Below are 13548 nucleotides of genomic sequence, written 5' to 3'. Positions count from 1 at the left end.
ATCAAATGTGGGGAGGTATAATCTCCCAACAATATTCTATAGCTCTGAGCTTTGCATGTATGAGCCTCATGGTCCCTTCCCCTTATTACCTTTCTTGAGCTAGCAATAATCCTTGAAGCTCAAGGCAGCTCGAACATCCTCTCCTTGAGACTGCCACTCATGAAAGTACTCCCCCATAGGCATCTCGTTCTACCCTAGCTTCTCTCCAGCACCGTGAACCAAAAACATGGGTATGGTAGACATTGCAGTGTTAAATTTTCTTAGGGCTATATCGTTCTTTGCTTTGATAATTGCATTTCATTATTTCCATATTAAGTTCACCCCATAACATCATAACATTATTTAGATTTACATCATTATTCAGCAACATATGCAACTATGTAGAAAGAACAATATCATCATCAATGCAGTGGAACATAAAGGAACAATAGAACAACATTCACACATAGAGACACCAGGATTGGTCGGAGACTAGTGAAAAACCCACTACATGGAAAACCCCTTAAAATTGTTCTTCTTATTAGATTGTCATTGAATGATTTAACAAAGAGAGAGTAAAATGATCCATATATTTCATCATAAACCTATCCAGCAAAATCAACTAGACAATATCCATGAAACGAATCCAAAAAATCCAATAATCCAAAACCCTAATTCATAATCATGTGATCAACTATTTCTAACTGAGGTCAACTACCGAACTCTGTAGTCAATTGGAAAAATATTCGGTCAAGTGAAAAATTCAACCTTTAGGTCTCAACCGCAAGGAATATTTGTCATGTATGCAGCTAAAACCCTTTAGCTGAATTCATAGGCTTGCATGCTTGCGACTATAGCTGAAAATTTCTTGTTACAAGCCTGCGATGGTGACTCAAAACCCTAGACACATGTGCGAGCCAATTGTAGTGCCCACTCTAGTCTCCTGACCCTAATACGACATTATCTTAGACACTCTATTCTTCAAGGACCTCAGATTGAGGATCTGGACCCATGACACTATTATTAGCGATTGAGATATTCATGGTTGTGATGTTATGAATGCATTCCATTGATATTATGGTAGCATGAATGGTTATGTATCTTATCTATCAGTATTCTGATGATTACAATATTAATAGTTAAGTTGGTCTCTATTTGAAATTATGATGAGGGTAGTAAAGAATATGTATGCGCTCTACTAAAAGCATAATGAGGATAAATTTTATGGATAGGTATATTTCTATGATGTTACGATGTTGATAGCTAAATGAATATGTATGTTTCCATTGATGATTATTGATGATAGCCATGAGGGGTGTGTCCCTACTTCTTTTAGTTCAGACTTACAATGGACAATGATGTGAATGACCAGGGATTGTTAATGATGCTATTATGATAACTGACTAACATTGAGAAACTGTGTTACTGATGATTATTGAGTATGGCAGGAAACCATCAGAAGCACTCGCATATGACATGTCGATGACACCTGGTTTGATGAAAATTTATATTACTTTACCTTTGAAAGTCTAAGTCGATCTTGGAACCTGCCATATATGTTTAACTATATTCTGATGATATATTAATGGTTGTAGGCACAGATTAGTTGCTTGACCGAATGACTCACATATGGGTGATGGGGTTGTACAAGTGGATGGAACTACATGGGAGGGGTGGGACAGAGTCCCTGATCTCACCCACTAGCACTCCCGCCATGACTTGGGCTGGAAGGGTTGAAGCACCTTTGCCTTGAAGATCACGATGCCATGAGGGCGGGTTCCAAAGTTGGTTCGCTCATGAGGACTTTATCGGGGGGCGCGCATCAAGGCGGATTCCTTGATCCCCGACACCATTAGTCTCACTATAGCAGGCAACATAAGAGATGATAGTGGTCTATGACGTTGCACTATATTTTCCCCTCGTAATCACTGGATGCTTGAAGGGCAAGTGGTGTGGCACCCTTGGAAATTCAGGGGAATTTCTTGAAGGGCACGACCAACTTGGCACCCTTGGCATCACAAATAAACTATTAGGTGTGGCACCCTTGGAACTTCTAAGGAAGTTCTTGAAGGGCACAACCAAACTGGCACCCTTGGCAGCACAAATAAACTATTAGGTGTGGCACCCTTGGAACTTCTAGGGAAGTTCTTGAAGGGCACAACCAAACTGGCACCCTTGACATCACACATAAGCTATTAGGTGTGGCACCCTTGGAACTTCTAGGGAAGTTCTTGAAGGGCACAACCAAAGCTTGGCAGCCTTGGAATCATTAAAAATAAATAATAATAAATAAATATAAGCAAGGAATGAAAACTAGGTAAATTTACATCAAGGGTAAATGATGATTAGAAACCAATGTAATTAAATCAAAAATAAAACTTGAAATAAGGGGGGTCATAGGAAGAATTAAAATAGAGTACCTTAAAAACTCTACCCCTCCCATTTTGGAAAATACTAGGAAGATTATGTGGTTTAATTAGGAAAAAGGGGAAAGACAAACATAATGGTAAGGATAAAGATTAATCCTAAACTAATTTAAACCTAATTAAGAAAAGGGGAAGGTGAATTAAAATGAGAATAATAAATTAAATTTAGAGAAAGGTAGAAAAATTCCATGTGTCAACAACCAACATAAGAATATCCATCTAGGAGATAACCTGAGTTAAATTAGGGAGTAGATTGGGGATAAAATCTTGACTCATTAATTGACTTCAAGTAATGAACACAAATTAAGGAATAAAAGGGGGGAATCAAGAGACAGCTAGGAGAAGAAATAGGAATCTTGTTGAGGTGAGGAAATATTAGTTTTAAATAAAAAATTAATTAAATAATTTTGGGAGACCCTTGATGTGAGAATGACACATGGGTGGGTGAATAATCAAGCTATTGAATTATAAAAAAAAAGAAAAATAATTAATTATGCATGACATGACAAGTGTCACCTATGAGGACTCCTATAAAAGAAGGGGCAGGCAATGGGAGAAGGGACTTTTGGGGAACCCTATGGTTGGATGGATGAGATGTTGTGAGAACAGTGATTACGAAGCTATAGTGAGTTTGGTGAGGTAGAGGATTTAGAGAGGGGACTCTTGAGCCAAGGTGTGCTCTCCTCTACTAGCTAGTGTTTGTCTCCATTGTACAACCCCATTGCAGCTCGGGGGTCCGCGGGGAAGAAGAGTACCCAAGGAGTAGGCTGGGAGGTTAACCAGTGGGTCTTTGCATTTGGTTCAAGTGTGTCATCACTCACTCGCGGATGTGACCAGCTACAAGAGAATACCAGCAACAGCAGAGCAAGTGGAGTCTCGCCTTCTGGTGAACGGTACATATGTATTTCATTACTATTGATCTTAGTTAAACGTATGAAATGTTATGATATGTTTCCTGAAATGTGTGGCTGGTATGTGTGTGCTAAATAAATTTGAATTTTCAATGCGTTCTTTTCTGGTTGTATTTGCTGTTTTAAAAAAAAAAATGTATATAGTCTGGATGTGATCCTCACACTATACCAATATTGATACTTTACATAGACAATATTTTACATAGACAATATTGACCTATTACAAAGTGTGACGTGACTTCATTTACATGATAATGACTCTTTTATGTCTAGATGAATAAACCCTAAAGACTCTCAATGGAAGTCTTGACTCAAAAACAAAATCCCTTGCTCATGAAACCCATGAAGCAAGTCAACATAATAATTACATTTTTCTTATTTACATCTCTTTACATAAAATCATAATTACATGTCATTATGAAGACCGAACCTAGTTACACTTTTCAACAAGACTCCCCACTACTCCATTTATTGGGTTAGCCAATGTATTAGCGGGATGGTGGATCCAGTGATTGGACTCAACCCCATTTTCATATTCCCACCAGAGTTCTAGACAACACCAGTGACAGGTCGAGCTGACAGAGGAGCATGAAGACTCCATGAGTTGTCTTGGCATGTTGGCCATGTGTGGGGGCATTTGATGATCAGTCTACCTTGGCAGGGGGTTGTCAGAGGAGGTGGCATTAGTAGGCCACCACATAGTTCCTTGTATGGAGAGGATGATTTTTGATGGATATATGGGGCACAAGGGTAACCGAGAAGCAACACCCTAGTGACACCCGCACAAGTACAGAGGGAGATTCACCTGCCAAAACTCTCAGGAAGGATCATAAGGGAAGGTCCACTCATTTGAGGTTATGGAGATAAGAGAGTGGATACTATGGTACTGACAAGATGTGGACGGATACTTACTGACTCACTTTTAGACCATGGCATCCAGGGATGTATAGGGGCATGCAGTGGTGTGCAGCGATATGCAAAGGTGCACGGTGGTGTGTAGTGGTATATAGGGTGGCACCGGGGTGTAGGGGTGGTTCACGTCACAATGATTTTCCTCATAGTGTGACAGACGCATTGATATAGGAGGGATGCCATTTGATCTGAGGCGATGCGATAACATGTAGCAAGGTCTAGCAGTTCACAAAGATGTGCAATGGGGTGCAGTTGTATGCCAGGGGGCATGAGAACCCATGGTTATATGCAACAGCGCGCAAGGCTGCACTGCAAATTGGGGGAGTGCTACTAGCAGGGAGACTACTTCAAGAGAATGTTAGGCATGCCATTAAGGGGGACATACCCATGTTTAGAGAGTGGTTTGGTCACAAGGCTGGTCAGGAGTGTCCACGCGAGTTCTCGACCATACCCTTCAGGAGCCTAGGCATCTCTCACTCATTGGCATCACAGGAAATTGAGGGGAGCCTTTTTGTGTCCGATCGAAGCATACGTTATGGATAGCAGGACTTGGGAGACTTGCTTGAGATGACTCTATGGGATTCATTGCATCAGGGGCACGGTAGGGATTCCCTAGTGGAGGAACAATGTCAGTACGCAAGTTGGCAACCACAGGCTAGGAGATGAGGTGATATTCTACAGGGGTGTATACCGTTCATCTCTAAGCCCACACTTGGGGAGTTGATCATGGGTGGGACATGTGCCTCTACTTCAGTAAGGCTTGTTGGGATCCTGCATGAGCAAGGGATACTGTGTACAGTTGAGGGAATTTTCCAATGGGTATTCGAGCTTCATACATTGGCCTTGCGTCAGCTTTCTAGGCCTCTGCATCAGACATGCTGGCCTCTCTGGTGCTCTGCGTAGCACTTGGCTGCCTCTGCATGGCCCTTCGTGAGCCCTTGCTAGCTCTGCGTCACTCTCCTTGGCTGCTGCACTGCTCTCCCGGCACAATCTCTGCCTTCTCTGTTTCTTTGTACTCAATGCCCCTCAGCTGCTCTCCCGATCACTGATTCTATCTCTCTTAGCAACCGTGCTCTAGAGAATAGACTGACTGATCACTCTGGTGTGTTCTCCAAGTGACTCTCAAGCCTCCTCTTATACTTTTCCTGTTGACATCTCAATGGCCGAGATTAATTCGCTAATCAATGGCTAAGATTAGATCTGGCTTGATCCATGTCTTTTGGAGCACTCTAACACAGATTCATATTAATACACATTAATATTTTATTTTCCCTAAGTTTAGACTTAGGGACTCCATTAAAAATATTAATTACTTTAATATCTCATTATCTGTTTAGAATCTACCCAAACTCTTTCTGGGTATTGGAGATCTCATGTGTCCCAACCTCTCCACCAAATTTCGTGGCTAGAGCATATCCAATGCTACTCCAAATCAACAGACCCTATAATTTTGGATGTGTGTGAGCCAAAAACAAGAAGAGAATGGAGCAATGTCTCATGATGATTGTCCAAATGAGGTTGAGGTCACTTGTATTTATAGCCTTCCAAGGGTGTCCAATTTTCAATAGTATCGCCATTAATAAAATTTGTCAGAGGATCAGATCAAACATAAAAGGTTTGGGAAACATAACACTCAAGCATGTGTTTGAGAAATCAAAACAAGGAAGCAGATAACTATGCCAACAAAGCACTTGAAAGATTAGGTGGGATTGTAAAAGAAAACAATGAAGTCTATGTTGAAAACATACCATGAATTCCATAATTATGATGAGGACTGAGAAAGGAAAGAAATGGAAAGAAGCATAACAAAAGGAAAAAAAGGGTGATCAAAACTTCACTCCAAGAGTCAAATTGTCTATAGAACACAATGAAGATTTAATAACAGTTGATCTCAAATGCAATCTACATGGCTCAGAACACAAAATCTACTCAATCCCAAAAAAGCTACAAAGCACATATGATTAGGAACACAAGCATCCTTTAGTACTAAGAAAAGACGGTAATGGTCATATCAATTACAAGCAACAGGATCGAAATTGTCACACAAGATCAAGGTTTGTTACAACAGGCAGTTGTACAAGCACAAGGTCAATTCGCATCATGACTTTTACCTATAGCAGCAGGTTATCCCTCCGCCCTGAGTTCAATAAATCGGTAGCAGAGCTCAGTAATCTCCACTACCCAGAAAAATCAGCCTATCCACACTCGGGCCTTCTCATAAGTGATCCCCTCGCCCACAGTCAGCCTGAAGCCTTTATCTTGAAGCATTCAGCAGTCAGTCAAATTCTCCCTCTCAACTCATCAAGTTGTATTTCCAAGCTCAAACTTCACCAACGGGGGACATCTTCGCTGACATTTGCTCCACAGTGCTCTCCCTCAGCTGTCTGCTCCTCTGGTTCCCTTTACGCCTATAATTCAAACTCCCAGAATTCTGTAATAGTCTCTCCCCATATCAACGTTGCCTTCCCCTGTTTAATACACAGGCTGTCTCATAGCCCTACCGTCCTCACGCATCATTTTCTTAGACTAAGAAGTACTCTCATACTGAAAGCAGCCTCTCCTCCTCAACGTCCTCAAGCCTCAGATTTTCTGGAGCCAACCTCTCCATCTACTTTTTATATTTCACCAATCCATCATCTCCCAGCCAACACCACAGATCAAGACCACTCCACAGATTGGTTTTGGAACACAAAGCAGGGTCAGAGCTACATAGTTTTTCTCAAAGCTTTGGAGATTTGTCTTCAAGAGGCCAATAATCAGAACTCCACCATCAACAATAGAGGAACAAACAGAACATATCAAAGTAAGAGGGCCATCACTGGGACCAAAAAAGACACAGCCTCTACAGTAAATCAAAGCAACAGAATGGCCTGCAATCCACTAGAGAGAGCAGAAAAGAATGACAACTGCCCAACTTGTAGGGCCAATAGATTTATGATTGGAAGGTTTAACCAAGCTTTAAAGGACCTCAGGGCAGAGATGAAGACAACCAATGTGTACAAGCAAAGAGACATAGATTTACAGAGAGCTGAAATAGAAGATCTAAAAGACAAATGCAAACACTTGGAAGAAATAGTCGAGTACATCAAGATCCACAATCAAAGCTAGCGAGGAGAAACATCCTCTAGGTGCATCAAGAAGCGCCGCCCCCAGCAAGAGGAATCAGTAAATCAGTTCTGGTGATCTTGTCTCTTCTATTAATGCAGTGCAAATATAGTTTGTTTCTAGGACAATATGTAAGGCAATATGCCACTTTAGTTTTTGAATTTTATAGAATCAAGGATGAAAGTGTAGATGCGGGGATTGTGCTCCCATTTTGTGCACTACATTTGAATCAATCTTCTTTTGAATGTATAAGGAGCTCGCTCCTTTTCTTTTTTGCAATATAAAAAAAAATACCCGACTATGTTAAAAAAATTATTGAAATGCTGATAATTTCTTGTGCAAAATTGTTCCATTTCTTATTGAAAAATTTATGGCACATTTTTCTGAAGCAATTTCCTAAAAAAAATAATCAAATAATATTAAGGAATATTACATCAACTTACTATCAGACACATTAAACTACATATATTGATAAAAAAAAAAATTACAACTAAAAACATTTTTGAAATCACATACTGTTAGTCCTTGACACTTTGATTGATCACAAACAGTTTCATTAAGAGGTTCACCAACCCCTTTACCATCATCATAGAGCAATCGCCTGGTAAAGCAAAAAAGAAAAATATTTTAGATTTTCTAGTGTTTATATGAAATGATATATAGAAATTTGAAAACTCTCTAAGAATGCTATAATATTTAATAATGATGATGATAATGTGATATTTTGATTTCTCTCAATTATAAAGATACTCAAAAAACCTGTGAAGCATTAGTTCAAGTTGCCCATCTTTAATGCTTGCACCTCCAACAGCACGATCAACCAAAACTGAAAATTCAGCTTTGTCATCCATCATATAGATCCCAAGGTTAAGCTGCAAATACTCACAGAATTCAGTAATTCGTGAAGCTTTTGTGATTGAAAAACGGAAAAAATATTTATGCAGGATACTATAAGGTTCACGAATTCACCGAAATAACTAAAATCTTGAGACAAAGTTGCATATTAATATTCATCTACATTTGTTCTTTTAAATATCATTATCCTTCAGACAGTTTTTACCATAAGGAGCCTATATTTTCTATTACCTAAAAAGGAGAATTCATTTTCTTTTATCCTAAGAATATCAGTCCATAAGAAGTGCCATTTTACACTACATTTTTCTTAGGGTTTTCACCGCCTAAAATTTTAATTAGGTTTTGGTTTCACATGTTCTAAAGATGACCCAATAACTGAAAGTGATGCATTCTATCACACAGCAAATCCTTTTCATCTTTGGTGAATGAGGCACCAATAAACACACTATTAAAATTTAAGGGGAGATTTTCACATCAGAAATCACATTAATTTGATGAAGGACCTATATTTTTATTGCTTATTAAATGATGGATGATACATTGCTACATCTACCTATGAGTAATAAATAAGATGGGCGGATACTTGAACTGTCACTCGTGTCTTAGATAGAATGTTGTCCTTCAATTAATTGCAGTGATCTATACAACAAATTGGACCACTGCTTTAGACAATTTCCTTTTCTTATAAGATGAAGCCATGCAGGGAGTAATGAAGAATATGCTTAAATGCACAATCTTGAAATTGATTTCTTCAAATGCTGAGCCTCCAAGAAATAGAATAGAAGTGCATGAAAATACTCCACAATCAATGACAATATCAACGTGTAAGGAATAAATATTGAAACAAAAGGAAAAGAGCATATTTCATTCATAATGAAACTGTAATATCCCTAAAGAAAATTTACAGTAATAAACAAAGCATGCATAGTAAAAATACACAGAAAAATTGCACACAAATCAGACCACGATATAGAGCCAAAAACTGCACTGTGCTAAGCCATTTTATGATGAAAGCATGGGGTTACAATCTAATGTTTGGAAAGTGTGCACCTGGACTTGCCTAAGGCAATCTAGCAAAATCCCAAGTGAAGAAGACAAACCCCCCAAAGCTGCTGGCTGATCTCTCTATGGCTTTGCGCTGAACTGCCCAGAAAATAAGTTGTTGGCTGTAAACAATCGCTGCTAGGGCCTCCTCCTGTTCTCAGAAAATTCTGAGAAATTAACCCGGTGATCTCCTCCAATAACACACAAAAACCCATGAAGGAATTGGCAAAATGTTGACCTTGGAATTTCGGCCCAATTTCCCCTGGCTGCTGTTGTTGTTGGGTATTTTGACCCACCTGTAAATTCTGTTGCTGAGTGTCCCCAAAATGGATGAAATCTTCAACAATTCTCCTTCCCGGACTCCCCCACAAATCTCAGCCCCAAACTCCCTTCTCTCCTCAAGTCCCACATGTGGCACTAATAAGGACAATGCAGTCTCTACGTTGTTGTTGCTAGAACTCCTCCACACTCCCACTACATTGCTCCCAGATCAATCTGAAAAAGATGAGACTTCCTCGCGCTGACACTCGAAGTCCACTGAAGCAAGGGGTGAGATTTCCGCTTGGAAACCTCTTGTGCTCAACAACACTTGCAGACTTGGCTTCAGCTCAAGCGTGCTAGTGCAAGAGAAAACTCAAATGATCAAGAATGCCCAAAAGTGATTGTCTCCTCCTCTTTTGTCAAAGTGCCTCCCAGTTGCCTATGTGTGCCCCATCATCGACTTTCCCCCACCAATTTCCCTCCAATGAGTGTGTACTTCCTATGGGGCCATATTTCTGCATGAGTGGCCCCCACTTACCACTAGCAATTCAATTTTCTCACCTTCTCCTAATGTTTGGGTCTCTTCCTAACTCCAAAATTAAAGTGGGATCCCCAAACCCACTTTTCTTAAGTGCCAGTACGAAATAAGACAAAATTGGGCAAAATTGATATTTCCCCTTAGCAATATTCTAAGTGGGAATGTCATAGTCCCCCTCGCCAAAACGTTGCTTTTCTTCAAGCAACTGCAATGAAGGATGCTTAAGTATCTGCTCTCCCTCCCATGAGGCATCCTCATCTAGTAGGTTCCTTTGCCTAATTAAAAATTCTTTGATAACCCTGTTCCACAAGTGCCTCTCACAGGTGTCTAGAATAGCCTCTGGCTTCAAAACCAAGTGCCCCTCATCATCCATGGGTAGTAGCTCTATGGCTGTGGTGTAATGTCCCAAAATAGGAGAAATAGTGATATGCAAGCAAATAACAATTTTTCACCATAGAGATTTCAAAGCAATTAGAATACACCCATAACAAACAGAAATATGGAAGCAGATGAGCCATTTTATTATAAACTGGTGCAAGAATACAAAATATGGAAGGAATGCACCTGGGCTTGCCTCAAAGGAAAGCGGAGAAAAGCCTAGGTGAAGCAATGACAATCTGGAGCTACAATCAGTTGTCCAACTACTGCACTACGCAGTCCCCAACAATTTTGCACTGTCTGCTACAAAGATATGGCTGAAAAACCCATTTTCTATGCTCATAAAATTCTGTAAAAGTATTTCTAGGCTCCTAAAGCAAAATCCACAAAAACCCAGAAATGGTTTTTCCTGGTTTTGACCTTCCAAAATTGACCCCCAAAAAGTTGTATGCCCTCCAGAGCTGCTGAAGCACACTGACTGTCAATACACCAACAAAATCCTCCTCAAACACTCTGGAAAGGTAGCAATCATCTCCACTAATACTTCCTTTATTTCTCCCGACAAGGAACAACTCCAATGGCTGAGTCTCCACCACCCACGTGTGCCCAGTCTCTTCCTTTTGTGTTGGCCCAAGGAACTACGAAATCCTCACTGAAGAAAGCTATCACCTTCAGCCCAAAAACTCACCCAAATGAACAAAAAATCACCAAAGCTTCTTTCCCGGAATTTCTCCTAACAATATCTCCTCTGAAGAATGCAAAGGACCTCAACTCGATTTTCCCCCTGCATCCTCCTGGAATACACACCACCGTAAAAACTCTGAATACAAATGTTGGAAACCACACTGAAAATCACCTCCGAAAGATTATGGATGAAACTCTCTAGGCTGGAACTTGAAGTCCCCCAAAGAAAGGGTGAATTCTCTGCCCGGAAAACTCATGCTAAACAACAAGTGACCCGGCTAAGCAGCTCGAGCAATTGAGAAGAAATTCGATATGCCAAAGATGCCAAATGAAGAGTGTTTCCTCCCTTATATAGATTTTGTGGAGCTCTTTTCCTTCCTTTTTCTATCCTTCATGGGTCCCTCACTAAGCCTTCGATTTTACCTCTCATGCATTTCAAACCATTGGCTTGGGGAGTGTGTATTTCCTTGTTTGGGTGGCCCCACATGCTACTAACAAAATCCAATGTAACTTACTTCTAGCTCCTAAGTCTTCTAATAAAAATAAAATGGGCCCTGTCTCATCCAAAATTGACCCCAAAATGTAGAAATTAATCCTGTTCCAAAATAATTTAGGAAGTGACATTACGTTCGGTCACTTGTTGACCCAGTGCCTTTTTCGGGCAAGACAAATGAAAAATGTTATGAACCCAACTCTCAAGGCTAGTTCTAGCTCATATGCTACCGCCCCAACTCTCCGAGTGACTTTGTATGGCCCATAAAAGCGAGGTTTGAGCTTCTTGGGCCCCTTTTGTTTGAGTGTCCACTGTTTGTATGGCTAAAGTCTCAAGAAGACCAAATCCCCAACCTCAAACTGCCTCTCTACTCGACCTCTGTCTACATAGAACTTCTGGCGGTTTTGCACAGTCTGCAAGTTATCTTTGAGAGTCCACAAGATGTCGTGGCTCTCCTATATCCAATCCTTGGCCCTAGGGGCCTTTCTGTCTCCAAACATCATGCCAGCAAAAGATAATGCATCATAACCATACAAATCTCTGAATGGTGACATACCTATGGACATGTGATACGTTGTGTTGTAGCAGTACTCGCCCAAATGAAACCACCATATCCATGCACGCTGATGGCCCATCACATAGTTGCGTAGGTAACCCTCCAGCCACTGTCTACCCATCAGTCTGGGGGTGATAACTGGTACTCGAAGTGAGCTTTGTGCCCACTAGTCGAAATAGCTCCAGCCAAAATCCCCCCATGAACCTGCTATCACGATCACTAACAATGGTCTTCGAGAGACCATGAAGCCGAAATACCTCCTTCAAAAATAGTTCGGCCACCTGTGAGGCCGAAGACTGGGCTGAGATGGCGAAAAAGTGAGCAAACTTCGTTAATTGGTCCACCACCATGTATATGCAGTCCTTGCCCTAAACTATGGGAAACCCAATAATAAAATCCATCGACACACTCTCCCATTTCCCATCAGGGATAGGAAGAGGTTGCAGCAACCCTGCAGGGTATGTCTGCTCACCCTTGTTCCTCTGGCATGTGTCACACTCTCGGACATGCCTCAGAACATCATCCTTAATGTCCCTCCATGCAAAACGCTCCCTGATGGCCCTGTATGTCTTGGTAAACCCCTAATGCCCTACTAATGGTGAGTCATGGGAAGCCTACATGATCTTCTCCCTCAACTGGGAGTTGGGTACTATTAAGTTATGGTATGTTCTATGCTTATAACAGTTTACTTCTTTTTCCTATTATATTCCACCGATTAGCAATCACATGTACATAAAGTAAAGTGCAGATAGAACATTAAACGATCGACAGAAAACAAGCCAAGACAAGAGACACAAGATGTGGCGGATAGCCAGGGACAAACCCCACAATGTGTGGGGAAACCCTTTGATCAAATCTTCTTTTATCTTCAATAATTCAGCAGAGAGAAACAGTACAATAAATCTGATTCATATCAGCAGTAGCAAACCCTAGATCAGTAGCATCAGCATTAGCAGCTTCATTATCAAACTAGGGCAGACCATATCTCACAAATCGACATTCGGATTGACTTCATTCCACCACCAAAAGTTTCGGCTTCCAGAGGAGGTTCAGATGAACCTACAGCGCAGTTCAGATGAGGAGATCTTCTAGGCCACGCAAGTCAATCTTTACTTCTGCAGTTGCAGCTTCAGTTTCAGCAGTTTCCGGCTTCAAACTAGGGCAGTCGATATCTTGCAAACCGTTCGTCGGATTGACTTCATTCCACCACCAAAAGTTGCGGCTTTCAAAGGAGGTTCAAATGAACCTACAACACAGTTCCAAAGAGGAGATCTTCTAGGCCACGCAAGTCAATCTTTACTTCTGCAGTTGCAGCTTCAAATTCAACAGCTTCCGGCTTCACATGTGTGAGAGAGAGAGACCCATTTCAGCGCAGTAGAGAAGAGACTCATATCTGCGCAATAGAG

General features: G+C 40.8%; 1 protein-coding gene across 1 annotated transcript in view; it reads right to left on the bottom strand.

The window, feature by feature from the left end:
* Nucleotides 1-13548, bottom strand: part of LOC149217731 (alpha-mannosidase-like) — a 468321-nt gene that overhangs the window by 120429 nt on the left and 334344 nt on the right. Inside the window, exons 23-24 of the mRNA XM_089391406.1 lie at nucleotides 8093-8205; nucleotides 7850-7934 (exon numbers count right to left, since the gene is read on the bottom strand). Of these exons, the coding sequence (XP_089247532.1) occupies nucleotides 7850-7934; nucleotides 8093-8205 (198 nt within the window). The remainder of the gene's footprint in view (nucleotides 1-7849; nucleotides 7935-8092; nucleotides 8206-13548) is intronic.

This window comes from Pinus tabuliformis, chromosome 1_1, assembly GCF_031772625.1.
Source record: "Pinus tabuliformis cultivar Carrire ecotype Pingquan chromosome 1_1, CPIR1, whole genome shotgun sequence".
Classification (NCBI taxonomy): domain Eukaryota; kingdom Viridiplantae; phylum Streptophyta; class Pinopsida; order Pinales; family Pinaceae; genus Pinus; species Pinus tabuliformis.
The sequence above is the reverse complement of the archived record's forward strand: the minus strand, read 5'-3'. Positions and strand labels throughout refer to the sequence as shown.